Source organism: Pangasianodon hypophthalmus, chromosome 13, assembly GCF_027358585.1.
Source record: "Pangasianodon hypophthalmus isolate fPanHyp1 chromosome 13, fPanHyp1.pri, whole genome shotgun sequence".
Taxonomy (NCBI): domain Eukaryota; kingdom Metazoa; phylum Chordata; class Actinopteri; order Siluriformes; family Pangasiidae; genus Pangasianodon; species Pangasianodon hypophthalmus.
In genome coordinates, this window is record NC_069722.1 from 8,604,911 (window position 1) to 8,632,169 (window position 27,259).

At 40.0% G+C, this 27,259-nt stretch overlaps 1 protein-coding gene across 3 annotated transcripts in view; it reads right to left on the minus strand.

The window, feature by feature from the left end:
* The window catches only part of spop (speckle type BTB/POZ protein), a 93,956-nt gene that overhangs the window by 29,985 nt on the left and 36,712 nt on the right, over positions 1 to 27,259 (minus strand). For all 3 annotated transcript variants that reach the window (XM_026916186.3, XM_053239043.1, XM_053239042.1), the window contains 3 exons: positions 15,299 to 15,617; positions 11,821 to 11,942; positions 11,381 to 11,532 (listed from right to left, as the gene is read on the minus strand). In XM_026916186.3, coding sequence (XP_026771987.1) covers positions 11,381 to 11,532; positions 11,821 to 11,942; positions 15,299 to 15,376 — 352 coding nt within the window. In that variant the 5' untranslated portion in view covers positions 15,377 to 15,617. The remainder of the gene's footprint in view (positions 1 to 11,380; positions 11,533 to 11,820; positions 11,943 to 15,298; positions 15,618 to 27,259) is intronic.

Consider the following 27,259-nt stretch of genomic DNA (forward strand, 5'->3'; position numbering starts at 1 on the left):
AATTCTGCTCTCTTGAACTCCCGGCCACAGACTGCTGTGACAAACAGGGTTCAAACTCCCGACAATAGAGTGAATCCTCTTCTGTTAACATTAAATGCTCCCTCCTTATCCCTCAGATTCAAAACCAGGACATTCAACAGAGTGGTATCATCAAACAGAGGTGCAGCTAACAAGAAATTTTACCACAAAAACCAAACCATAGGAAAGTGACCGAGATGGTTAATTTGTTTTTTCCAGATGTACGTTTAAAAAAAAACAGTGAAGCAAAGGTCTTGTGTGACCATGAATTAATATCCAGGTTTTTGTTTTAACCAAACAACCTTCTTGTTTTCTAGTAGCTAATAAGACAGAGCCTTGTGAATTCATTCAGTGGCCAGTGGAGACATTGACACCATCCCTCTGATCCAGAGAGCATGGCCTGTTTTGCTCTTTTGGACCCCTGGCCACAGATGGCTGTGGCACCATCGAGATTTGAACTTCCCAATGATAGGGTGAACGCTTTTCTGCTGCACCACTTGGAACACCATCTAGGTGACATGAATTCACAAGGCTCTGTCTTATTATGGCCATTCATGGGGATCTGTGAGCTGAAGTGTAAGAGGGAGACAACTGTTAGGTGGGTTCACCTAGTAAGCGCTTTCAATATGCATCGTTTACATCCTGTGTCCTTTGCTTCTTCTGGGAGGAGAACTTTATTCATGTTCGGTTTGACCGCTGCTATATATCTCCGTAGCAAGGGGTCAAAAACTGTAAATGCTACAGCTAAAGCGCAGGTGTAGGCAGCTTTGAGTTAAAGCACTGTCTTACCATTTCTCTGCACTCGCTTTAATGCCCCTTGCACCACTGTTTCTCCATAATAATATTAATAGCCATTTCATTCTGTTTCTTTCTCTTTCACATGATATGCGTATTTGCATGTTTCTATTCCTTACATATACAGGTGAAGTGAATAACATTGGGCGTGAGATATATTAGGCAAGTGAACAGTCAGTTCTTGAAATTGATGTGTTGAAAACAAGAAAAATGGGCAAGCGTAAGGATCTGAGAGACTCTGACAAGTGCCAAAATGTGATGGCTAGACAACTGGGTCAGAGCATCTCCAAAACAGCAGGTCTTGTGGGCCATTCCCAGTATGCACTGGTTAGTACCCACCAAAAGTGGTCCATGGAAGGACAACCGTTGAACTGGTGACAGGGTCATGGGCGCCCAAAGCTCATTGATGCGCGTGGGGAGTGAAGACTATCCTATCTGGTCCAGTCCCACAGAAGAGCTACTGTAGCACTGATGGAATCTGTGGCTATAATGGAAAGGTGTCAGAACACACAAGTGCATCACGGCTTGCCGTGTATGGGGCTGGGTAGCCACAGACCGGTCAGAGTTCCCATGCTGACCCCTGTCCACTGCCAAAAGCACCGACAAAGGGCACGTGCGCATCAGGACTGGACCATGGTCTGGCCTGGTCTGATGAATCACGTTTTCTTTTACATCATGTGGATGGCCAGGTGCGTGACTGTCGCTTTCCTGGGAAAGAGATGGCACCAGGATGCATTGTGGGAAGAAGGCAAGCCGGCAGAGGCAGTGTAATGCTCTGGGCAATGTTCTGCTGGAAAACCTTGGGTCCTGGCTTTCATGTGGATGTTACTTTGACACGTACCACCTACATAAACACTGCTGCAGACCAAGTACACCCCTTCATGGCAACAGTATTCCATGGATCCATGGAGGCCTCACCTCACAACTTACAGGACTTAAAGGATCTGCTGCTAACGCCCTGGTGCCAGATACCACAGCACACCTTCAGAGGTCTTGTGGAGTCCATGGGTCAGAGCTGTTTTGGTAGCACAAGGGGGATCTACACAATATTAGGCAGGTTGTTTTAATGTTATGGCTGATCAGTGTACATCTCTCAGTCTTGCTGCAAATTTTGTAAAATCATCAGCTCTCTCACATGCTCAACATTCACAGTCTATGATTTAAAGCAAAACCCTGCTGAATGCAAAAACAGTGAGCACCATGCAAACAGCCAATCAGGGTCAGACTTCTGCAGTGGATGCCCTTGGATTTGAGTTACTACACAATCCCATAGCTTAGACTTCATACTACATAACAAGAGGAATATATTTGATTTGATGGACAGAGAATCAAGTCAACCAAATCTTCAACTGTTCTTTTCTTAAAACAAAACCAGTGATTTCACCATCCTTCCACAAGCTCACTGTATGTAGATGAGGTGAATCTCTGAGACGGGAGACGATAGAGTGCTTGAGAGATGGAGAATCTAAGAGAGAGAGCACGAAATGAAACTGTGAAAATGGCAAGAGCTCCAGACAGACTCTATCCAAGACTCTGTGAATCTGTGGATCTCACTAGAGACCATGCTCAATCAAAGTTAGGGCCATGTGAATTTACAGTTACAAACAGCCAATCACTGGCTGACCTCTTCGAAGGAATGAGGAGCAGGTGAGCTCAGAAGAGAAGGCGCAAGTCAACTGGTCTCACTGGACACAGACTCTCCCCTGGCAGTTCTTTGGGGAAAGAGGCTGGCTGCCTGCATACGTTAGCACAAATATGCAGCTTTGCTTTGGGGGTAGGGGGCTGGGGGTGTCTCAGCTGAGCACAGGAGGCTGGGTCTCAACAGCACAGGAAACAGCAGCCAAGGTGCGAATTGATAGCAGAAGCTGGCTGCCTGAGTGCATGCTTTCATAAATAAACATTCATTAAACACCGAGAAGATTTGAAAATTTGTGTTGGCTTGGTTAAAATGTCGACACTGCAGGTATAGTCAATTTAGCAAAGGGGAAACAATGTGTCACACACTGCTCTGTTTAAAGATTAGCATTGCGATTTGAAGACTTCCAAAATCTTAGATAACAAGTAGATAACAGTACACCCAGAAATGTGGATGACTGAAAACTCTTACCAGGCAGCTGAACCTTTTCAGTGTTTCTTGTGTATGATTTTTAATTTTCTATTTGTAATGTGCCATCGTAAGCCAGTGATAATTGGACAACAATGAAGAATGAAGCTATTCTAAATACTGAAAATATTTAAATATTGATGCTATTCTAGCTATTTTCAAAATCTTTTTTCTTTCTTCTTTGTCAACTCACTATCATCTTCTCCCTGACTTACAGTGCTGTAATAACCGAGGAGATGCACTGTGTTGTACACGGGAACAGTCTGACTGACACTGATCCGCTCCACTGGGAAGGATTAGAGAGTAAGCAAGACAGACAGACACACACACACTAGCTGACTGGCCTTTAGAATATGGGGTTCAGTTCAGTTCACTGTGACTGCCTTGGCAGCTGACCAATCAAAGTTCTAGAAGGGAGAAGTCGAGGTGGCAAGCCACCAATCAAGGTCAGACCCAAAGGTTCGCTGACAAAGCACCACAGATTGAGAGGAACTGAGGATCAGGACCAGAGAGATGGCGAGAGCAGGTCTATGACACAGGCAATCTGGCCAAACGAGGGAAAATGAGTTAGACTGAGTCACAAACACGAAATCCAAACATGCGTCCATCCAAAAATCCTTTGGAAAGACACTTCTGATGAACGGCAAGCAACAGTTTGTAAAAAGTCGCTCTCTGAAACCAAAGCGCCAAACTGCCCCAACAACTCAACAGTGACTGACCTGCATCGGCGTGTCAATGAACTGGAGAGTAAGCCAGCAGGAGCTCTGAGAGTCTAAGACAAAGATTAGATATTACCACTTAATGTAGTTCAGATAATGTGTTTATCTGTGCTACTCAGTCATTACATAACAAGCTGGTCATTTGTAGCTGCTTTACTCAGAGGGAAATTCAACAGCACCGAATCATTCAAATTAATTAAAAATGTTTTTCAAAATTCATTTTGGATGTTTACAGCAGAATAAATCAGGATTAAGAGTGAGAGAAAGAAAAAAGTTGGGGCATGGAAGGTGCACTGTGTAAAAACATCCATATTCAGGTCCCATCTCTGAGCTCTATGGTCTCACAGTCCACTGAGCTGGAACAGTGTTGAGGGGGGAAAGAAGAAAAAAAAGAAGAAAAAAAAAAAAAGATTTCCACTCATACGTCAAAAGGTCACACATGCGCAATTCAAAAAGTCAACAGGTCAAAAGGGCTTAAAATAAAAATGAGCAACAGTAGACCTAGCACATGAGAGAAATATAGAGTGAGTGAGTATAAGCCAATAAGCCGATTCTGACACCAATCTCTTTTCATTAGAATCCCTACCCGCAACAAGACAAGAGAGTGCAAGATAGAAACAGAGAGGACAAGAAAGAGCTAGAGAGAGCAAGAGATCATTATAATATACTTGTAAAGCAAAAGAAACACAATCTCATCTTAATTCAACAGCCGCCTCTGTAGTGAAGTGTCAGCACAAATGCTTGGAGATATCGACGTCCTCTCAAGAGACATCAATACAACCTAATACAATAAACATTCGCCAATAATTCCGACTCTATGAACCGAGAGTAAATCTCTCTATTGGCCAAGCACTCAATACAACAGTGCACAAAATTGTCATACACTTGTTAGAGATTTGACAGGGCCAATGTTGAAGAGCAGCTGGGAGCAATATCACAATACCGTCTCCTACACACCGTCCTCGTCTCCTTATTAGAAAAATGACAGGCCCTTGTTTCACAATTGGTGCATTCAAGAAGACAGGAATGTATTTTAAGGTCCGGTCTAGGGCCACAAAAAAAAGAATAGTTTAAAGGCAATGACTGGTATGAATTAATCAACAAATAACCTATTAACTGGCTTCCTATAAATGAGAAGGGCTTTAACAAATCATTTGTGTTGATTGTGCATCTTTTCAATAATATAATGTGAAACAAAACTGTGAGGAACATCTTTAACATCTTGTTACTCTACTGACTTTTCATCTAATGCTTATTCCCAGATTCCACAAGAAATTTGAACTTTGTGGTTTTCAATGGATCTCTCTATCGCTATCAAAAGTGTACTAAATCTCACAGATGCTGCCTTATCATTAATTTTAACCTTAACTAGCTAAACATAACCAGCCTCATTAAACTAGGCAATTGCTACATATTTTACTAGTAGACTGAAAAAAGTCCCCTCCATGAAATGTAATACCAGACTATAGCAGCAATCGCTTACTATACCAAGCAGGAGCTGTTGTTTAAAATGTTTGTGCATTATTGAAGGGCTGCTATGAAAGGCATCTCCATTTTGTGCATACTGCCTTGCACCATGCTTTAACTTTTTGAGTGAAAGTATCAGTGTTTTAGGTTTTGCTTTTTTGACTTCTCTCTTGTCTCTAAGTTTCCTGTCGGCATTAGGTGATTTCTTCCATGGTGTTACAGACATGCATGGAAAGCAGAGAGCATGGCTCATCTTTGTAATTCCTATCAAGTTCACATAAAACATGAAACCTTTTTTCCTGCATTTATGTCTGATGGCTTCTTTTTTCTAAGCAAGAAGCCTAAATGCTGCAAACCAGTCAGCCTGTTGTTTGTGCTTCTTAACAGTCAACAGTTTTGCGCACAGCACTACGTGGTGCAATAGTAGCAGCTCTGCTATTTCCTCAGTGGCTTCAACAGTGTGCTATGTTCTAGCCAGAACTGGATAACTATGCAATCTAACATAATAACATGTTTCTGTTGTTAATTATCTAAATGACTTCTCGAATACAAGGGTTTTACCCCATATATATAAATTATTTCAACTGGGTTATTTCTACTATCATTTTAGAAAAGGTAAATGCGGGGTAAACTTTCCAAAGATATGCACTATAAATGACTGACATGATGGATTTGGGCAGGACTAAAATCCCAGAGATACTCCGGTAGTAATTGCATTAGCATAATATCTCTTTCATTGTCAGAGTATATCGCTATCATTATAAGATGACATAGAGAGAGGCTGTGACGACAAGCAATGCATTTTAATCTGTATTTTAAAAAAGTCAAGGGTAAGGTAACCATCTGATCATACACCATGACTAACTGTGAAACCATGACACCCCAACAACCCTACTTGAACATAAAATCCATGTTGATAAATTTTTATAGCTGACATGATTGTTGCAGTTATAGTCCAGTGCTGAACAGCACAACTCTGTGTAACCCTGTTCTTGTTAATCAGGGAACTCAGGAAATCAGGAACATTCATGGGCATCCACAAACTGCAGAAATACAGCAGCCTAGTTTCCTAAAAGCATTATAATGTTATGAAAGTGTTCAGTGTGATATTCGCTCTACCATTTAACAATGATCTTTGTACTGTACTGCTTTTGTGAAACTCAGCCACGAATACTTCTCAGTTTTAAAAAAAATCCGAACGTGTCTTAAGAGTATAAAATCAAGCCCACTTTAACGTGCATTAATCTTCACTAATGGCATTTTCCAGAGCGGTCCATCTGCATAATTCCATAAATGGCTGGAAATAAAAGGCATTCCTTGCCAGCAGTCATGTTTTGGCTGTGTGTGGAGGCATTGGACTTCCTGAGAGGTTAAAGGCAGTGTGGCAGAGTGCCACTGTGAATAAACCTGCCAAAACAGAGAACAGCTTCCAAACCCTGAAACAGAGCCGGAGCCCAAATGTGCCAAACCCAGCAGCAGAGCCCTGGACGCACACAAATCCTGTGCTCTGCCACAGCCATTTAAAAGAGCAAACAGGAACAGAAGAGGGAAGGAGAAGCCCAGTCATCACGATAAAGCCAAATGTGGACTAAATGCCATTTTTTTTCCCTGCAGCTAAGCCAAAATCATGTACAGAACCAAACAGAAACCTTCTGCTTTTCATGGATTTGATGCGTAGCCTTAAAACACATCCAAATAACTGAGGGCTTTCATAAACTCTTAATTACATAACTACCATCTCAATAGTAAGACCACATCAGTTTCCACTTGTGTCAGCCAGAAACAGCAATCTGAGGCTACAGTGGGCACAGGCTCACCAAAACTGGACTGAAGTTTGAGACTATGTGAGATTTTCCACTGTTGTAGCCTATCTGCTTCAAGCTCTGAAGTGTTGGGTATTCTGCAATGCTTTGCAGCTTAACACAGATCATGCATGTCCCTGTATATCACAAATGTGGAAGTCACACCAGCCAGGACGTGTGACAATGACTGTTCATTTGATCAGCATGGTTTCCATTCTGTAAGTGTTATTATGGGAACAGACTGACAAATCCCCTAGGGATGCACAAATTTATTAGCTAGTCCACCTGGCAAGTAATAGCTCCAGTGTGCTGCCCAGGCCCATGCTTGTCTTTAAACTGTCTAGACTTAAAAGTGGTACCCAACGTAATAAAATATTGCTAGTTGGCACGTTATGTGCATTATTACATTACATATTATCAGTGCTTGAAAGCTCTGGGTTACTGATTAGAAGGTCAGAGGATCAAGTCCGTCCAGCACCGTCAAGCTGTCACTGTAGGGTCCTTGAGCAAGGCCCTTAACCCTATCTGCTTCAGGGGTGCCATATCATAGCTGACCCTGCACTCTGACCCCACCTCCCTAACAAGCAGAGATATGCAAAGAAAAGAATTTCACTGTAGTGTAGGTGTGCAATGATGCATCGTGACAATGAAAATGTGCCAATGTACATCACAGAAATATGTGATTCACACAGTGGAAATCAGCATTCTATTAATTATACATATAATGCAGACGCACTGTTTGAACACCAGTTGTCCCAATCTGCGCAAACCAAAGAGTTAAAACATACAGAGAGCACGCCGACCACTATCTCTAGATCAAAATGAGTGAGACACATTATAGGTTATATGGTTACACTACCACATTGTAGCAGTTAAAAATAGCTCTTCAAATGCTAGCTTTCAAATGACACCAGCTCCACACCACTTGTGATCTACAGTGCCCAAGAAAGAAGCAGAGGAAGTCGAGCATTTTAGCCGACTTTGGAGCTCTCTTTCCAGTAGACACTGCTCCATTTCTCTTGTGGCAATTCTATTTGCTTGTCATTTTTTTCTCCCATAGCCCATCTTCCTGAATGGTAAACATGAGATACCACATGCACATCACGAACAAGTAGACAGCTTCCAAATTAAAAAAAAAAAAGTGTGAGGAATGACATCACAAGCACCAATGATTTCCTGGTGCTACCTTCCCAAAAGTTAAACCATTCAGGAGCACATCATACACCCACATCTGTGTGGACAAGTGAAAAAATAGAGTGTATAAAAAAGGAGAACAGAATGGAGTTGTGTGACTCAGTAAATCAGTGCCATTTGAAATGTTAGTTAAAATTGAAGTGTAAAATAAAATAAAATAAGGTGGTGGCATCACGGTGCAATATCTCAAACAACTTGGTAACAGAAGTTTGCAGACAGCAGGCGCATGTCAGTATCAGGCATCAGCTGGTACTCAGCTCTCTGTTATTAGTATCATATCAAAAATGGAAAAAATAGTATTATATATTCCATCACTTACAATCCAAGACAGATAACTTTCATGGCAGGAAATCTTTTATCCCGTTGGTAAGATATGAGCACTCCACAGGGCAAGACATGACATGAATAACCGTGTGTGTGTGTGTGTGTGTGTGTGTGTGGGTTTGTGTGTATAAATATTCATGCTAAAGCACCGATCCATTTGCTTTATTGCTTTATCAGGCCAGATAGGTAATAAACCACACACCAAGGCTATAACAGGTTCAGCTGAATAACCACCTGACACGATCAATACACAGACTAGGCCTCTAAATACATCCAGCCCTCTAGCAAAACCAATCCATCCTCCAGTTAACTCTCCAATCGCTTCATCAACCCAGAGCACAAACGAGCTCCACCGCAGCTACTCATTCATCAGCAGCTCGGCCATTTATTAGCCAGTAGAGACTGGAACAATGTGGATGCAGTCAATGGCAACATCGCCTTTGGAAAAAAATGTGCGAATGGATGTGTAATGATACAAGTCACTGATTCCACTCTCTTACTCAGCACTTATCCACTAGTCTCTCTGTCCGTTCATGATGTGGTGTAATCGAGAGAAAATGTTACAAAAATGGAGCTGCACTTATCTGTTCCATCCACCCTCTCCTATTATCATGGTCCCAGCCTAAACACACACCCACACAACTCAGACAGGCTCCATAAACAGCAGTCGTAATGTAGTGTGCCTCTGCTGACTCGCAGCCCTCTTAATTAAAGCACTTTACTTTGTTTTTATTTCTCTCCCTTTTCGCCCCTCACTCTCTCGCCGTCTCTTTCTCCTCTCTTCCACCCCCGCCCCTTCACAATGAGGCCAGGATTAAATTGGATTCTAAATGATCCAGAACCGATAGAGCAATTTCTGCTGCCATTTTTTCTTGCGCGCGCCCTCCGTCCTCCTTTTAAAAACTCTCCCAACAGAGCAGTCAGGGGCTTCATTTTCTCCAGCGAGGGGCTCTGCAGGTCTCCGCATCTCCCCCGGGAGCTCTGAAGACTGTCAGGGATGGAGAGAACAGAGTGGGCTCAATGGCGAGATGGAGGAGGGATGCCCATTAAAGTGCAGAAAATGAAAGAATTTATAAAATGAAATGCGAGGTTTTTCGACCTCTCATCAGCCTCTCAGTCTTTTTTCTCAGCGCTGCTCGGCATGCTTCAGAAAGATGAGTCAGTGACTAAAGCTCACACCTCCATTTCCCATCACTGTGAAGAGGTCAGGGAGGCATTCATTCTTTTTCTAATAACTTCGCAATACAAGGTAGCGTCGAAGCTCATCACTATTAGTCAAAGTTAACTCACGAGACAAATGAAAGCATATCATTAAAGTTAGAACTGCTCCCAGTGGTTAAACTGCTTTATTTACTCAATTTGGTATTCGAATTATAAAAATGTTGAGCGTTTAGAAGTGATCAATAATGTGCTGGTCAATAAGGTTAATATCCCTGTGGATTTAAAGCATTTTTCTGCCTGCAGACATAAAACATCTGATTACAGAATTACAGTCTGATGTTTAAAGTAGGTTTGTGACTAAATTCTGGATCTGCAGGTTTTGTTTTGCCACACAGCTCTCCAAGCTCCATTAAATCCTTTTTAGGCTAAAAGACATTCTCGTTGACTGTTTTATGGTTAATAACTAAAAAAATTCAAGTATTCCTAATAAGAGTGTTATACCTGAGTTACAGATCAGGACATTAAAGTATACAGCAAACTGATGTAAACACTCAGGCTCAGCCTTAGCAAGCACTAACACTGATTCTAGTACTAAAACTACTACTTCTTCTATTAATGTTTAAACAAAACCTGCTTTTACCAAAAAAAAAAAAATTAGAATAATCTAAAAGGTTATGCAAAAAGTAAACAATCATTTTCTGAATTAATCATCAACTATTTAATCACAACTAAATGTTTCATTTCTTTAAGAATATTTGTGTCATCCTTGAACAATCACAAGAAACGGCACGACTGAATTAGAAAAAGTTATTTAATTCTAAAACTAGTCGTTATTTGGGTGTCAGTGGGCTAGCAAGGCTCTGAATGATAATGCAACTTTAGCACTGGTTGTTTTTGTGCTGTGGTTTAAGTGTCAGTGTTTTACCGAGTGACGCAACATTGTTCCCAGGTTTTGCTCATTTTCAGTCATTTAAACATCTTCATGCTTTCCGGATGTTTGTGTCACAAATGGTCAGAGACAGACAAAGACTCACACACAGACAGACTCACACCTGCGAAGACACACTAAATACAAATTACATTTTAGTAATAACTTTTTTAAATAGAATGGAAATCTGTACCACTATTGTAGATTTACAACAGTTAGTTCTGGTCCACTAATTGAGTGGTGTTTAAAGAGTGCCTATATTCCCTATAACCGCACCGGGACATTTCACTGTCCATGCGCCTGTGTTCACCACATAAAATTCCACTTCCTAGTTTGAAACAGTTACTACAGTAGAGTTAGGACATCATCAGTGGACATGGCAAATGATACTTTTGACTTAAAATGGAAGCACCTTTTAACGGGAATGTACAAATCAATGTGAGCTAGCTAGTGAGCTAATCGACGGGCTATAAAGTGAGTGCGGCTTTTTTGGGATTTATTTCCGCTAGCGGAGAAAAAAATAAACAGAACATTTGGCCATATCATGTCCAACATGTCACTTACTCAATACTAATTTCTTGTTTATAGAACTGTTGTATAAAAGCAATATCGCACTTGCAATCGTGTGGTTATACTGAATATCAGCATGGCTGTGATCACCTACGGCGCTCAGCCTACGGGCTCATGCCTAATGCCAAATCACAGCCATGCTGATATTCAGTATAACCGCACTCGTGCGAAATTGCTTAAATATTCACTTTCAGTAATGGCAGCAGTGGGCGTCTGGAGGCTGACTCCAGACTCCCACTTACGATCTCTGCTGCCATCACAGATTCATGAGGAGCATCTATTCCGCGTGCAGACTCACCCATGGCTTTGGTCTCCTCGCCCTTAGCATTGAGGATGGAGAACTTAAACTTTGCACGCACTTCACTCTTGGGACAGCTTACCAGGAGCAAATAGAGGGACAAGTAATCTTTACTCTCTTCATCCAATCCTTTCGGATTCACCCGCAAACACCTGGACAAGAACAGAACATTAAACTATTAGCTCTCTGACCCCCAATCAACAGTTAAAGTTCATCTCCATTTACAACTTCAATGAACGCAAGTGTCTGGTCCAACTCGTGTTCTTGTGATTTTCTGCACTCTTTCTCGTTCGCTTCAGAGCGTGTAAAGAGAATAAAGATAATGCTAACATAATTAATTACTATGCATAAATGCAAGGTTCATATTGCGCCATGTAGTCCAGTTCAAATGGAGCAATAAATAAACACTACATTATGTACAAACATCTGAATCTGCTTACCATTTGAGTTTGTCGTTTGCTCCCGAGGAGAAGGTGGAGCTTTTGATGACCTCGCCCATCTCCTCCCGACAGAAGCTGAAGTTGTTGATGGTCCACATATAGGAGAACTTCACTACTTTGATCTGAATCAGACACACACACACAAAGCACCCACACATTTTTACATTTATTTCTTGTTTCCTTTTCTTCTGAGAGATAAGCAAATGGTGGCCAGGACTTCAAAAAACAGCCACATCTCCATAGAAACAAACAGGAGGAAGAAAAAGCACAAGGGGTAAAAAGGTTATTAAAAAAACATGAACAGCAGTTTGGACAGGAAAAGGGAGGACAATAGTGGGATGTGGTGGTGTACAGATTTCTTAGATCTTCTGCATGAGGCTGGTGCGTGATGTGTATTTTAAAAATTATGCCAAACTAAACCACCAAGGGTGAGTATTAAGACTGTTAATCCCTTTAAATTTTGGTTGATGGGTTGGCTTCTATGGTTGGATGAATGGGTGGATGTATGCGTGAACGGGTGGGTGGAAGGATGGCCGGACAGACACACAGACAAATGGACCAATGGATGGATGGAAGGATGGGTGGATGTGTGAGTTGATGTGTGGGTGGAAGGATTGGTGAGTGGGTGGATGGGTGGATTATGGATGGTTGGATGGAAGGGTAAGTGGATGGAAGGATGGCTGGATAGATGGATGCACTTATGGATAAATGGAAAGATGAGTGATGGGTGGATGGATGTATAGATGAGCGGGTGTGTGAATAGGCCTATGGACGGGCGTATGGATGAATGGATGGATGGGTAAGGGGATGGATGGTTGGGCAGTATCTATGGCTCCAAAAAGTGGCTGTTGTAAATTGGTTACTGCTCATAACTAATGGCACTTTTAGGAAACATATACTTCTTTATACGACTGATTAGTTTGTTACATTAGATTGATTCATAATTTTAAATTGAGTATATTTTAGCAGAGTTCCAGACTAACTTTTATACTTTGTCAGTCATCCCAAACTGTCCCAAATATTCAATTTCTTTTGTTTACAATAGTGTTAGATTTATTTCTTGGTTTAATTTCTGGTAATGCTATAAGCATCTGCCATCAGCTGCTTTTGGATTATCCTAACTATATATTTCATAGAATTATGACTAAATAAACACAAGCAATGGTAAAAACGCCACAATTACACAGACAGCAGTAAGTATACTGGATTATCTGTAAATGAAATTTTCCCAACGCCACAATTATACTTAAAAAAAGGAAAGTAGAGAGATAAAGAGAAAAACAATCTAGGGTGAAGATTACTTTAATATGCTACAGTAAAAGCACTCCACTTTAGCATGTGCGTGGTTCGACACACACATTCTCAACTGATACGTTTTTTTTTTTTTTTAAAAAAAAAAAAAAAACACTCTTCCATCCACTTTGCTCTGACATACGAAATAGCCTGTTCCATTCTCTAGGCTTTGAACACACTGTTACTGCTGTGTAATAGCCGCCGCACTGTTGCCAACACTTCTCAGATGAAAGTAGCTAAAGCACGCTCAAATTTTATTCATTTATTCACCATGATCACTGGCATTACAAATTAGGGTACATGAAGAAAGAAGATTTTCACTTTGAATATAATAAAATGGGATAGAGTTTTATCAGAATAGAAAACAAGAGATGAACATTTATTTTTCAATCGTTTATTTCTTATAGAAAGAAGTCATCTTTGGTCATGGCACCAGAAACCTTTTAGAAGAACTAAACCTTTACGCATTTAAAATATAAAATACCAATGTTTCTATCAAGAATGCAAACAAAAAGAAGCAGTGAAGGTGATTAGCCATGAAGGAAAGTCACTACATTTTTTACTTGTAAATATCTCCAAAAAGAGAGTTTAAAACAAAGAACAAAGAAGTGCGAGGGCGAGACAAACAGTGGTGATCAGTGATTGGACGTATGGAAACTGTAGTAATCAGTGATTGGTCATAAGGAAACTATGGTAATCAGGGATTGGTCATTGGGAAACAGTGGTAATCACGGATTGGTCGTTGGGAAACAGTGGTAATCAGGGATTGGTCATTGGGAAACAGTGGTAATCAGGGATTGGTCGTTGGGAAACAGTGGTAATCAGGGATTGGTCGTTGGGAAACAGTGGTAATCAGGGATTGGTCATTGGGAAACAGTGGTAATCAGGGATTGGTCGTTGGGAAACAGTGGTAATCAGGGATTGGTCGTTGGGAAACAGTGGTAATCAGGGACTGGTCGTTGGGAAACAGTGGTGATCACTTTACACACTGATGGTGGGTGGTGTGAATCTGCTCTCTCATCTCATCTATCAGCAGCTGTGATGTGAGCCAGAGAGACATGTCAAGCTCAGGAAAGTCACGAACCTGCTCAAAAAGTCGCTAGATTTCTCAATAGGATCTTTTTTTTTTAAATTAAAGTAGCTAAAGGGGTCTAAAAGTTGCTAAATCTAGTAAGAAAGAAATCACACTCCCATTTGACACGTGGTTAGTCTAGCCTAGCTTAATCACATCACGATTTGATCAGAGAACAGTCGATGCCAAATCATTAATATAACGATTCATGAAATGAAAGTGCATTATTACCTACTCATGGAAGACAGAAGAGCTGAAAGAGCATTTCCATCACCAACTAAATTAGCAGATGGTTAGCTTAACTTGGCTACCTAATCTAGCCACTATGTCACTTAACACACATCGAGGTGATTGACCAGAGTAGTTTACTTAAAAATGTACACTGCTTAACATGGTTCCTTATTTTTTTTTTTTTTTTTTTAAACATCTTCATCATTGTCCTTCTCAGAGAAGCGTGACGATCCACCAAGTACAGCTTAGAATTAGTCACTTTTTTGCGGGAAGCCAAAAAAAGGTCCAACGTTTCTTACTGTAATCTAACATTCATTCACCAGTAAGTATATATTTTACAGGTATTAAGTGTAAACGCATGCAACATTATCGTCCTGAAAGTGTCCCAAAACAGATTTTACATTGTTTTACACCAGGACGATGGGATGGTGTTATTGTGGAGCCTTAATTTTAGGAAACTTTGTTTTGATAGACTTCTGATAGGCTACTGTAGGTCTGAATGGGATCTGAAATGTCTAAATATGATTTGTTTTGCTTTTGAACACATAAATATTATAAAATAGCCAAGTAGTATTCAAACAGATTTTTTTTTTCATTCCAAACAAAAACATATTAAGTCTATTTTTCATAATGGATCAAAATTATAATAGTCGGTAACAAAAAATTAAAGCAGCAAGTGATTATACTGTGTGGGGGAAAAAAATCTAATCACATCATGGCACCCTAAATGGAAATACACACAGTTTCACTAACAGAAATCTGTTAATCAAATTACACTACAAAGTCTACATACTCATTGCTTCGTTTATTGAGTACTGAATGCCAAAAAGCTAAATATACACATCCTCACTCACACTCACACATTCACACACACACACTCACCTGTGTGTAACACCAGCTCTCAGCCACGGGGCCGCTGGTCATCTCAGCGGGAGGGGGCGGACTCGGGACCCTGGACATCGCCAGCTTTGAGTGTGTGGGGTGAGGCGGGGCACGACACCTACCAGCAGATGACAGACCCACACACACACACACACACACACACTCTCTCCCTCTGAGCAAGAGGACTTCCTCACACTCTCTCAGAAGCACCAAGCTGTGACACCTCAGCTGTCAATAGTGGTGAGTACACGCTGGGGTACAGAGGCACCCAAAGAACAGCGATGGAACACTGAGAGAACTTTCTCTGCTACAGGAGAACCTGCCAGAGAGAGAGAGAGAGAGAGAGAGAGAGAGAGAGAGAGAGAGAGATATCACATCACACTAGATATTCACTAGTCTAAATATTAAGGCCAATTAATTTGACCAATGAAAAAAAGCATTCAAAACTGCAATATGGATAAATAAACCATTCACTGTGCACTATTTCAATGTAGCTGTACTAAACCCTCAAACAGTAACAGCAATCTAAAACTAATGCTGATGTTTCAAAGATTTTACACTCTTTCTCTGATCTTCCAGTCTAGCTGAAAAAACACCCAATTATCAGACCTGTCATGAATCAATTCAAGCACAAACCCAAGAACACGCAAAACAAACGAATGCAATCCTCTCCCTGTGTCTCTAAAAATCTGAAACCACCTCATCCTTTACTTTCTGGTTCCCTCATTCTCCTCTCTCTTCTTCTTCCTCAACCTGCGTGTCCCTCCTCCAGCAAGCAGACGACCGAGACATCCACTGCGCCTTTTTCTTTTAATTAGCGTCTTATTGAATGGTTAGACCATGGCCCGGTAGGAACTTTAAGAAACTATGGGACAGGTTTGAGCAAAAAAGATAAAATAGGAGAGAAGGTGATCAACAGAGGAAGAAGAGATGGTGAGAGGGGTATTAATGGGAAAGGGATGATTAAGCAGTGAAAGAAGGACAAGGACAGAAACTGTAGTAAGAACTACAGAGAAGATGAGAGAATAAGTTGGGAAAAAAAGTAGAAAGAGAAAGGAAAGGTCAAAAATGAAGTTTTGAAAGGCAAAGTGAAAGGATCACTGAGTAACTCGACATTTTATTTGCATACCTTTATGGTCATGGGTATCTAGTTTAATTAAAACTTGGACAAAACTTTCACTTTTCAGTATTAGAGAACCATCAACCGCCTCTCTCACACTCGTGTCCTATTTGGAGCTGATAAAAAAAAAAGCACTGATGGCATTTTCACTCAGTAAAACAATAAAATATTAATCGCTCAAGTTAGGAAACAAGTTGGTGCCCATTTGCAATTTAAATTACCTTAGACTTCCTGGCAATTAATCTGTGTGTGTGTGTGTGTGTGTGTGTGTGTGTAGTCATCTGTCTCCCGCTGTCTATTTTCTCAACTTCATTTTCAATGGAATTTGTATCATGTCTATTGCAACTGTCAACTAATCAACAGGAACCTCGCTTGGTGGCAACATAATAATGTTCGCAAAGCAGCTAACAATCTCTCAACTCTGTAAATAGGCCCTGATGACAGTAGATCTGAGGACACACACACACACACACACACACACACACAGACACGCGCACACAATTTTCGACATGACGACAAAAAATTACAATCCAAGCCGAAAGCATGTCAAGGCTGCAGAGAGAAAGTGAAGTCTGCTAATCGAAAGCCTTTTTCATCAGACATCTTCAGACACATCTCTCTCTCTCTCACACACACACACACACACACACACACACACACACACACACACACACAGCTGGCAGAAAGGGTGATTAATGGGTGATAATCTTCAAGACAATGAAAACACACACACACACACACCCCATTAAGAGCTTTGTGTGTGTATAATAAATAAATAAATAAATATTTTACTTATATATATATATATATATATATATATATATATATATATATATATATATATATATATATATATATATATATATATGTGTGTGTGTGTGTGTGTATGCATACACATACATATATACATACATATATATATATATATATATATATATATATATATATATATATATATATATACATATATATATATATATATATATATATATATATATATACACACACACACACAGATAGATATGAGAGAGAGAGTTTAATGAACTCTCTGAAGATGTCAGATGTCAGAACACAACACACAGAACAAATCAACAAATCAAACTAAGCAAATATCTCACATTAGCAGGGTGAATAATTTGCTGCTTATCGTAGGATTCATCAGTGTTTTTAAAAATTAAAAAAAAAAGGCTAAATCACATTTCACTTCCTACTTTTATTTCTGTCAATATACAAAGGAATACACACCATGTATGAGGACACAAAAAAAAAAAAAAAAAAAGCCTCTAAGCTGCTTCTCAACAGTGCTATTCAGTTTTGTGTTACGTTTACTTGTGTACAAATGTTTACTTGTGTGTTTACTCAGTCTAGCTACTTCAATCTTCTGTCGAGAGGCACTGAATGCAAGAAATATGCAACATAAATAAAACATACAGATACTACAGGTAACAGCACAAAGTGCTCAAAGCTAAGGCTGGGCAATATGACAAAATTATATCACGATACTTGAAGACTTTTTCTACGATACATGATATGATTATGATGTACAGGACCTCAACTGTCCAGTCTTGGTGTGCCTGTGACTGCTGAAGCCTCAGATTGCTGTTCGCTGCTGACAGGAGTGGAAGCTGCTGAGGCGTTCTGCTGTTGTAGCTCATCCACCATGAGGCTTTACTTTTCTGCTCACCACGGTTGTAAAGAGTGGTTATTTGAGTCCGGCTATTCTGCTCTGTCCTCTCTCATCAAAAAGGTATTTCCACCCACAGAACTGTCGCTCACAGGATGGTTTTTGGTTTTTTTTTTTTTTGCATCATTCTGTGTAAACTCTAGATATTGTTGTGTGTGAAAATTCTCAGCAGTTTCTGAAATACTCGAATCCCTCCTTCTGGCACCGACGTCCATGCCACATTTCTTCTCCATTCTGAAGAAAGGCAAGGCAAGGGATTTTGAGTCATTGCTCTTAAACTACTAGTTGCAGAAACAATATTCTTTTGAGTTAGTTTGAATTGAATGTATTAAATTGTAGCAAAATAATTCAAAATCATACAGACTTTATTCAAACTTTTCTCAACCTCTTTGAAAACAGTTATGCTAAAAAGGTTGGTCACTATGCTTGCTCACTACATAGAGTACAACAGAACCTGCAGTGTGTGCAATATGCCCAACAGAAAACAGGATATATCTAAAAGATATCACCCACATGGTGCAACACTAAATCGTTCGCACTATCACATGGAGACTGCGACGAAGCCACAGCCATCCATGGCCGGGAGCCATGACAGCAAAATTGCCTGTGCTCTGTGGGTGGGAGGAATGCTCTTACTTTTACTCCCCTGCCAATCAAAGCGACGCTAGCCAATCATGGGCATCCATGAGCACATGTATGCTAAAGAGGGAAGACAGCGCTTTCCTCCAAGTGTGCGCTTTCCTCCACTGCTTTTGCTGTACTGCAATTTCAGTCCAAAATGTTGCATGAATGAACAGTACCAGTAGCCACGCAAGCAAAAGTTTGGTTGCTCTGACACAGCAAACGAAAGACACATTTTTGTGGAGGCGTCCTTGTTTTTTTCCACTTCGCACGTCCCAAGTTGGGAAATGACGTTAATACAACTTGCAAATTACCACTTACAAGGCACCACGAACGCAGCATTAACCTTCACCCTCCCCGATACGTAGCCATTGTTTGACACTGAACAGCTGGCTGGTGGGTGGGACCAAATTAGGGGGAAAACTGGGGGAAATTTATACATAATCTAAAACGTGAGATAATCTAAAACATGAAATTAGATTTGCAGATTGCACCACATATTATTTATTCACTTCTGTTATGGATCTGTAGCTAATGTGCTTGTGTAGACTTCCCTTAAGAGTCATATTAATCATGGCTGAGGAGAGAAAATTTGGCTCCATGCTGTGCGCAAAACTGTGCTGAAGGAGCCATAAAACCATTGTAGGACTAGAATATGTTTAAGGGCTCTTGTTCTGACATCTGTGAACTGGTATTATTAGACGTATTATTAGGTACATTAATTTTTAGAAAGGATTTGTCAACCCAAGGGATAAGTCTATAATAAATGCTGATGATTAACTTCTGATCTTCCAAAAGTTTATAAATCAGTCAAGGAAGCTCTGACTTATTCTTTTTAAAGAATAATTATTTAATTTTTTTTTTTTTTTTTTTTTTTTTAAAAAAAAGCTTTTATCAGGAGGTTTCTTTTGAGGATAGAAGCCACTAAGTATGGGAGAGGTGAAAGTAAGAGGGGAAAATGAAGGTATTAAACTTTAGGTTCGGCGAGACGTACAGCCAAGAGCATTAGACCTGCCTGAAGAGACATAAAAGCTATAGCGGGGTCACAGAGAAAGACCAACTGTGAAATTACCTCGAGGCTTTTTTACAAGAATGACTGATGTGTCGAGCCATCTCAATGATTTTTATCTCACATTTCATGTGCATGAATTCAGGTAATGAACCAGTAATACAGGGTTTCATGCAAAAACATGCAGGTAAAAAAAAATGCAGACAAAAGGTAAATAAGTCCTTTAATTTCTCGTATACTAGAGCGGATATGAGCTTGAGTGTTGGTAGAGAGTATGGCAGGAGGAATCGGCTGCCAGGCGAGGTGATTTAGCCCTTCAGGAACTCATTAAAGGCAGACGCTAGCCTGCCAAAATAATTAATGAATTAACGGAAGGAGGAGAACGAGAATCCCACACGCAGTGGCTCTGGCCTAAAAGTTTCTTTTAGCAGTGACTTGAAAGAAGAACATCAAATGCAGAGCCACCCGGCAGATTTTCCCACTGGCTTCTGCTTCATGGGTAGAAGAGGAAATATGTCCCACCCTATGTTTCTTAAAAAGAAATGATCAAATATATCCAATTCTGAAGCTCTAAATGTCCCTGAGCAAGCAGGCGGTGTTCTGCAGTGGAAATGGGAGGAGTAGGAATTAGGAAGCTAGGGTCAAACAACTCCTGATTTTCACTTTCTTCCTGTTTGTTGCTTGTTCTCACTTACTCACAAGTGATGGAGCCTGACACACAGTCCAGAATGTTCCATCATGAACGTTTTATCATGAACACGCAAGTCATCTGAGGTCTACAATATCATAAACGTTAGCTTTTCCTAACATCATGAACATCATGAACATTTGCCATGATCACTGAACCAATATGCATGAATATGTTAAGAATAAAACACGATAGGGCATGCTGTTATAGCAAAATAATCCACTGTGTGGATGCGGCCTACCACAACAATTTGCCAACAATTCTTCAATTTATAATTTATTAATGAATGCCATGGCATGCTTTTTACCCATTTATAGTTACATTAAATGCTGTGGAATGCATTTAGTTGGTTCCTGTTATCACTTGCATTATAAGAACTATAAACTGTTGTCTCTCTCTCTTGAAGTTAATAAGACTTTGAAAAGAGGGGGGGGAAGAAAAAAAAAAAAAAAAAAAAAAAGGCTCATCATTTTACCGAAAAACTAGAAAACGCAAACTCCTCTCTCCTGAAGACTTTCCTATGATGGAAAACTGACTGACACTGGAGACTCCTTACATAAATGTAAATGCCCTTACAGAAAGCTTCACCATATCAATGATTAGGCATTATCAATAAATATCAATTATCAATTAAATAACGTTTTAATTTATTTGCCTTAGATTATGTAGATCATCTGCCATACAAGTTCCTGTGAATGAGTCGTTACTATAGAAACGATAAAGTATTAATAACATAAAACTGAGACTGGAACTACTGCTGGTACTTCATACATCAGAGGTGATGTTATAAAAAAAAATTAAGCAACACCTTCTGACCAATAATACATGTTATACCACAGCGCGGTTGAATCTGATTGGTCAGATGATGTGCATTATTGTTCTACAACAGCACAGCTTGGACAGTAGTTCCAGCAGTAACATGAACGATAGGTTAATATTATCACTCTCATTCTAACACATTATTGTTCCTATAGTAACAGCTCATATACAGGGACAAGTCAAGTTGAGCTTTACTGTCATTCTGCTACATGTGTGGACATATAGCGGAACGAAATGAGTGGACTTATCTAAGGCTTAATAATAAACGCTTAATAATAATAATAATAATTAATAATTAAGAATAAACGTGGTGTTGTTAGAACACATAATAAAAGAAAACATGTGATTTCGATGTGATGATGTTTTTTGTTAGGAGACATTTATGTAACATTTATGGAAGACATCGCAGCTGTCAGCGCCTTATAACAGTTACAGTGCTGTGTAAAGTTTTCCAGCATGCCAAAGTCTTCAAGACAGAGGAGTTTACTCTTTCTGGTTTCGCAGTAAAATGATAAGAGAACGAGAAAGAGAGAGAGAGAGAGAGAGAGAGAGAGAGAGAGGGAAAGAAGGAAAGAAGGAGATGCTGGTGATGAAATAACTAGCGTTATTATAACGTAAGTGAGAACAGAAAAAGAATTTGGCTTTCAGACTTTCAACAAGTTTAAATCCTGACTAAAAACCATTAAAATGTGTGACACGTCATTCATTAATAAATAAAACACTGTAATCACTGTAGTATAAGCAGAACAACAGGCTCCAAACACTTTGGGGTGGATTATTTTCATGTAAACTAAATAACACACATGATCTAATGTGTGTTATTCCTTTATAGATTATTCAAGTGTAATTGCAGGGAGCCTTTAAATATTATTAGAGAGAAATCTGAGGGTGAAATTTTACGAGTATTATTTTTTCCCTTGTCTCTGTGCTGAGTTGCTGACATCAGAGCAATGAATGTTACCCTGATAAATAAGGACATTTGTGCATATAAAATGATATATTATTACAGTATAATTTAATTACACCAGTCACGCCAAGCAGCACGTATTGTTTTCGCTTCATCTCCTCAAGTGGCTGACAAGGAAAATGGATTCACAGGCGACAGCAATGACAGAGACCCGAGTCCAGTCGTCTGGAGAAGCGACAGTGGCAATAAGCTCACCAAACCACCACCGCGTTCATTTCTGTTTAAACTTTCCACCCACACACGCACACACACTCTCCCGCTCCATCTCTCTCTCTCTCTCTCTATCTCTCTCTCTCTCTCTCTATCTCTCTCTATCTCTCTCTATCTCTCGGAGGAATTAATAAAGCCTGTTAATAAAGCAGGAGTTTGATTAACCTGGTCTCACACTGACACTTTACTAAAAGTGCAATATTGGAGTTTTGGATGTCAGACAGTCAGAGGCTCTGAGTGGGAATAATAAAATCTTCTGCTTATGGAAATGAGCAGCAGGTGATATGCAGCATAGCACAGGCACAAACACTCTCCTCAGAGAAAGAGAGCAGAGCTGCACAGCCACCAATCAGCAGCTCCGCTCTATACACAGGCGCACGCTGTAGGGTCCTTCACCTCTTTCCGTCACTCCGTCCTATTCATTATTCTCTCTATCACTCTCATGCCATCTTATTGTTACTCTTTCATTCCTTCTTTATAATTCCTCATGATTTCTTTCTCTCATTCTCTCAGTTTCTTTTCCTTCTTTTCTACATTCTCTTTTTGCCTTTTACATTGTTTTAATGTCACTTTCATCTTCGCTCCCATCCTCCAATTCCTTTTTGTTTGTTCTTTCTGTACTTTTTCCTATCTTTCCATTTTTCATTCTTTTTCTCTTTCACTTTGCTTATCCCTATCTTTAACACGCATTTCCTTCCATCCGTGAATCACCTACGTTTACTTCCTCCTTTCTTTTTCTTCCTTCCTTCATTCATATTTCCTTCCATCCTTAATTCATACACCCGCATCTCCTTCCCTTTTCCATTCACCCCCATTTCTTTCCTTTCTTCTTTTTTCACACACATTTCCTTCCTTCTTTCCTCCACATTTACTTCCTTCATTCTCCATCATTCACAGTTATTTCCTTCTTTCTCTCAGATTTCTCCCTCTCCCTCTCCCCACACACTCATAAAGTGATTATACAAAGATTAGGAAAACAGACTTATTTCTCTGGCAAAAACAGCTGATCTTCCACCCTGGGTGGCACGACAGTTTCAGAAAATCTAAAGCCAGACATATTGCTGTCTGCCTGAGAATGAGAGCAGCCATGTACCTCTGATCTAAGACAAGATGTGGGCCAAGAAATCAAGAAAAAATATCATTTCTGTAGCATTCACTTCTGCAGTGAGGTGGTGATTGTTTAATTTAGCAACGATATGGTAAATTAAAAGAAATACATAAAAAATGTCACATTTCCTTTCTTCTTTCTTCCATCCATATTTCCTTCCTTCTGTCATTCATTCACCCTCATTTCCTTCCTTCATTCATTCACCCACATTTCCTTCCTACTGTCCTTCATTCACCCAGATTTTCTTCTTCTTTCCTTCATTCACCTTCATTTCCTTCCTTTCCTTATACACTCTCATTTCCTTTCTTCCTTCTTTCATTAAGAGGAAGGTGCACCATAGTGTCACCATTAGGCTGATTGTTTCCATCTCGCTCACATTAATAGAGGCATTGAGTATTACCTACTGACCAACTTTCACATCTCTACAACTTTCGATTTGGTCTGCACAATTCGTTTCAGTGGAGAGTGAGAGTAAGAAAAAGAAAAATCCTAAGAAAAAACATCAGGGTTCAAGCTTGGACCCCTAAAAAGCATGAAAATGAATGAAATGAGCAATCAGATCTGCTGTTAATGTACGGTTTAACACTTCTTTGGACACTCAGACTTTTTCGCTTTAGAGATCTCGTTTTCGTATGTTTCCACTTCTTTATATAACCATTTCAGCTCTTAAAACCCTAACCTAATATTACCTCTGTCACTCTTTCAGCCCTTGTCTTCACTCTATCTGGCTTCCCCCTTCCACCCCCTGCATGTTCTCTCATTAGGACACAATGCTGGAGTCTGGGTGTGCGTGTGTGCGCGTGTGTGTGTGTGTGTGTGAGTGAGTGTGTGTGAATAGTTGGCCCTTGCGTTCTACTCCAGTGTGATCAATTAGACAGCTCGGACACACATATTTACACCAGAGGGTAAAAACACTCACATAGCACAAATAACTATAGCCACATTCACACCACTGCAGCTTCACTGTCATGTGAGATCACTTGATCCTCCATCAGGTGAGATAGCTTTGAATTTTCAGGTGGCTGTAGAGGCTAAGCTGAGATCCTCCAATCGCATATACACAGAGATGTATGAAAAGGGGATGTAAATATTGGAACATTGGGGTCCCTACTGTGATCAACCAATCCAGACCTCTGAGTGAGACACATCATTCTGACATACCTCCTCGGAAAAAAATATAGCAGTATTGTGAATGTTGCGCTGTGCATACTATCAAATTAGACCACTTTCCAAGCCAACAGAAGACGGCTGTAGTTAAAGGCAATTAGGAGACATCATGTTGGTTTGAAAGGCTCTGTCATTGCAGCACCCATTTTATCTCAGTTAAGTAGCTAAATATTTAAGTATTAAAATCAATCAAGTCTGAAAGCCTGTCATAACACCATACCCATAATTCATAGCTTTCTCACCCCCCAGTCAGCAGTTTGATCTATAAAGAGAGAAGAAGAAGGAAAGAGGAGCAAGAAGAAAGCCAGGATCAGGGGTAGGGGCAGAAGGAAGGAGAGGAGTGTGACAGGTGAGGCGGTTAACCAGCTGCCTGTAATTACTCGATTTATAATTAAAATGTAAATGCGCTGTGCTGCCAGTCTATTACACATGATCAAATTTCACCTCAATTTCCTCCCTCTCGCTTTCTCCACCACGTACTCCTCTCCCACGAGGATTCAGTAAAAGCCGGGACGGTAATACTACACAGACCTTTTACATGCCTCTAATCCACTTTTTTGCACACACACACAGCTTTCTAAAGCACAACTGTCTTCACTTTAAAGCAGCACTGTCTCACTATTGCTGGGGGGTTAAAAATGTCTTTATACATAACATTAGTGATTGATCTGGGATGAGTGAGGGATATTACACCTCATAGCCTCAGGGGGCGAGAGATACAATCTCTTCACAAATACGAGACAATTAGAGATGCCGACAGTCCGATTTCCATTATAAGTATTGTGCCGATATTCGCAGAAAACTTTGGATTGGAAATTGGGGGGGGGGTAATATAATCTGCTCCTGTAGCAAAATCTAGCCCGAAATATCACAAGCAGTGCAGCGTAACGTAAAATGACAAAGTCAATGACATGATAAGAGGAGCCATTCAAGTTATCATTGCAACAAAAAATAGCTAGCTGTTATTTTGTTTGGATTATAAATCAGCACTGTGATTTTCAAGGAAAATGTGAGTTGTACTATAAACAGCAGGATATTGCGTTCAGACAAGCCCTTTTGATCAATCATACCTTTTATTATTCAGTTACTACACCTATCTGGCCATACTGCTATAGGCTTCTGTGTGTGCATGTGTGTGCGTGTATATATATATCTATTTTAAATGAGGGAATTTTTATTGAACAACTGAAAATGAGCAAAAATGATTGACTTATAAAAGAATATACCTTACAACTGTAATATTCAGGAGGACTAACTTCAGTTTGCGACAATGTTTCTGAAAAACTTAGTGCTGAAAAAGTTCAGGAAAAAAGCTCGTCTGGAGCTCTGGGAGGAACCCTTAAAGGGTCTCTGTAGCACTCTACAACCAGAGGATCTCCTTTAAAGAAAAAAGTAGAATCCCTCAGAAAGGCAGAACCATTAACCATTCCAAGAACCCTCGAGAATCCCTTTTATGAGTATAGACAGCGATGTTGATGGTCCGTCATTTTCCTCTCACAATTCCTGGCAAAAACTAGGTTCAAAGCAAGGCCATGGCATGTATCTGTGGTGTCATTTTAAAAAGTAACAAGAAACACTAAATCACAATGAAAATAGCATTTTTTCCTCTTGTAAAAGACAAAAGGCAAATACTAACGACATTAAAGCCTGTTATATCACACAAACCTAAATCCTACCCGGTTCAGCTAACTCTGAACCCATCTCAAGTAGATCTACACCTATTCACTTTATGATCCAATATTTGCCATTCTGTCATTAGGTTACATTTGTAACTTCGAGCAGGTTCTAAGCATCTTTACGTGAAGAAGAGAGGTTTCAGTGTCCTCTCACTCCGGCACACAGGGCATCCCAGGGCTCCCCCTCAGGTGCTTCGCTAATTTGCTGCGCTGCTTCAAATGCAAACGCTGGCTTCAGCACAAACACCACTGTGCTAAAATCCAGACACAGCAAGACCAATACCAAAAAAAAAAAAAAAAAAAAAAAAAAAAAAAACAGTCATGTGGAGATTTTTGGGGTAATAACATTCAGCTTGACTTTGCCAGGTCAACACATTTCCAGCGTCAATTATCTCCAGTGGGTTTCAAAGATCTTTTTACTTGCACGGAGCAACACAATTAGCACAAGCCTTTGCTCATAAATGGCGGTGATACAAAGCACATTACTAGCTCATTTCTCCTGTTCTTCTCAGTTATGTATTATCTCTACTGATGAGTCCCTTTCACACATGCACACGCAAGTGATACAATAACACTCTTGCTTTTTCATCCGTCTTACAGACGGCTGATTGGTGAAAAGGTCAAAATCTCCATTTACTAAAAATGCATGCAAGACAGTGCTCTCTGTCTTTTTAAAGGAATAGACAGTAGGCTCACGTATCATACAAACCTTCAGTCAAAACTTGCTGGTGTGAAATAAAAGAGACAGAAACCACAAAACACTATGATTTACAGAACAAAGGAATAGCAAAATTTTATCATAAAGCACCACTAAAATGTCAGAGTTAAACAAATATTGCTATTTGATGTAAGCTGATGTTTAAAGATTTCCTCACCTTTCTCTAGATGTTGT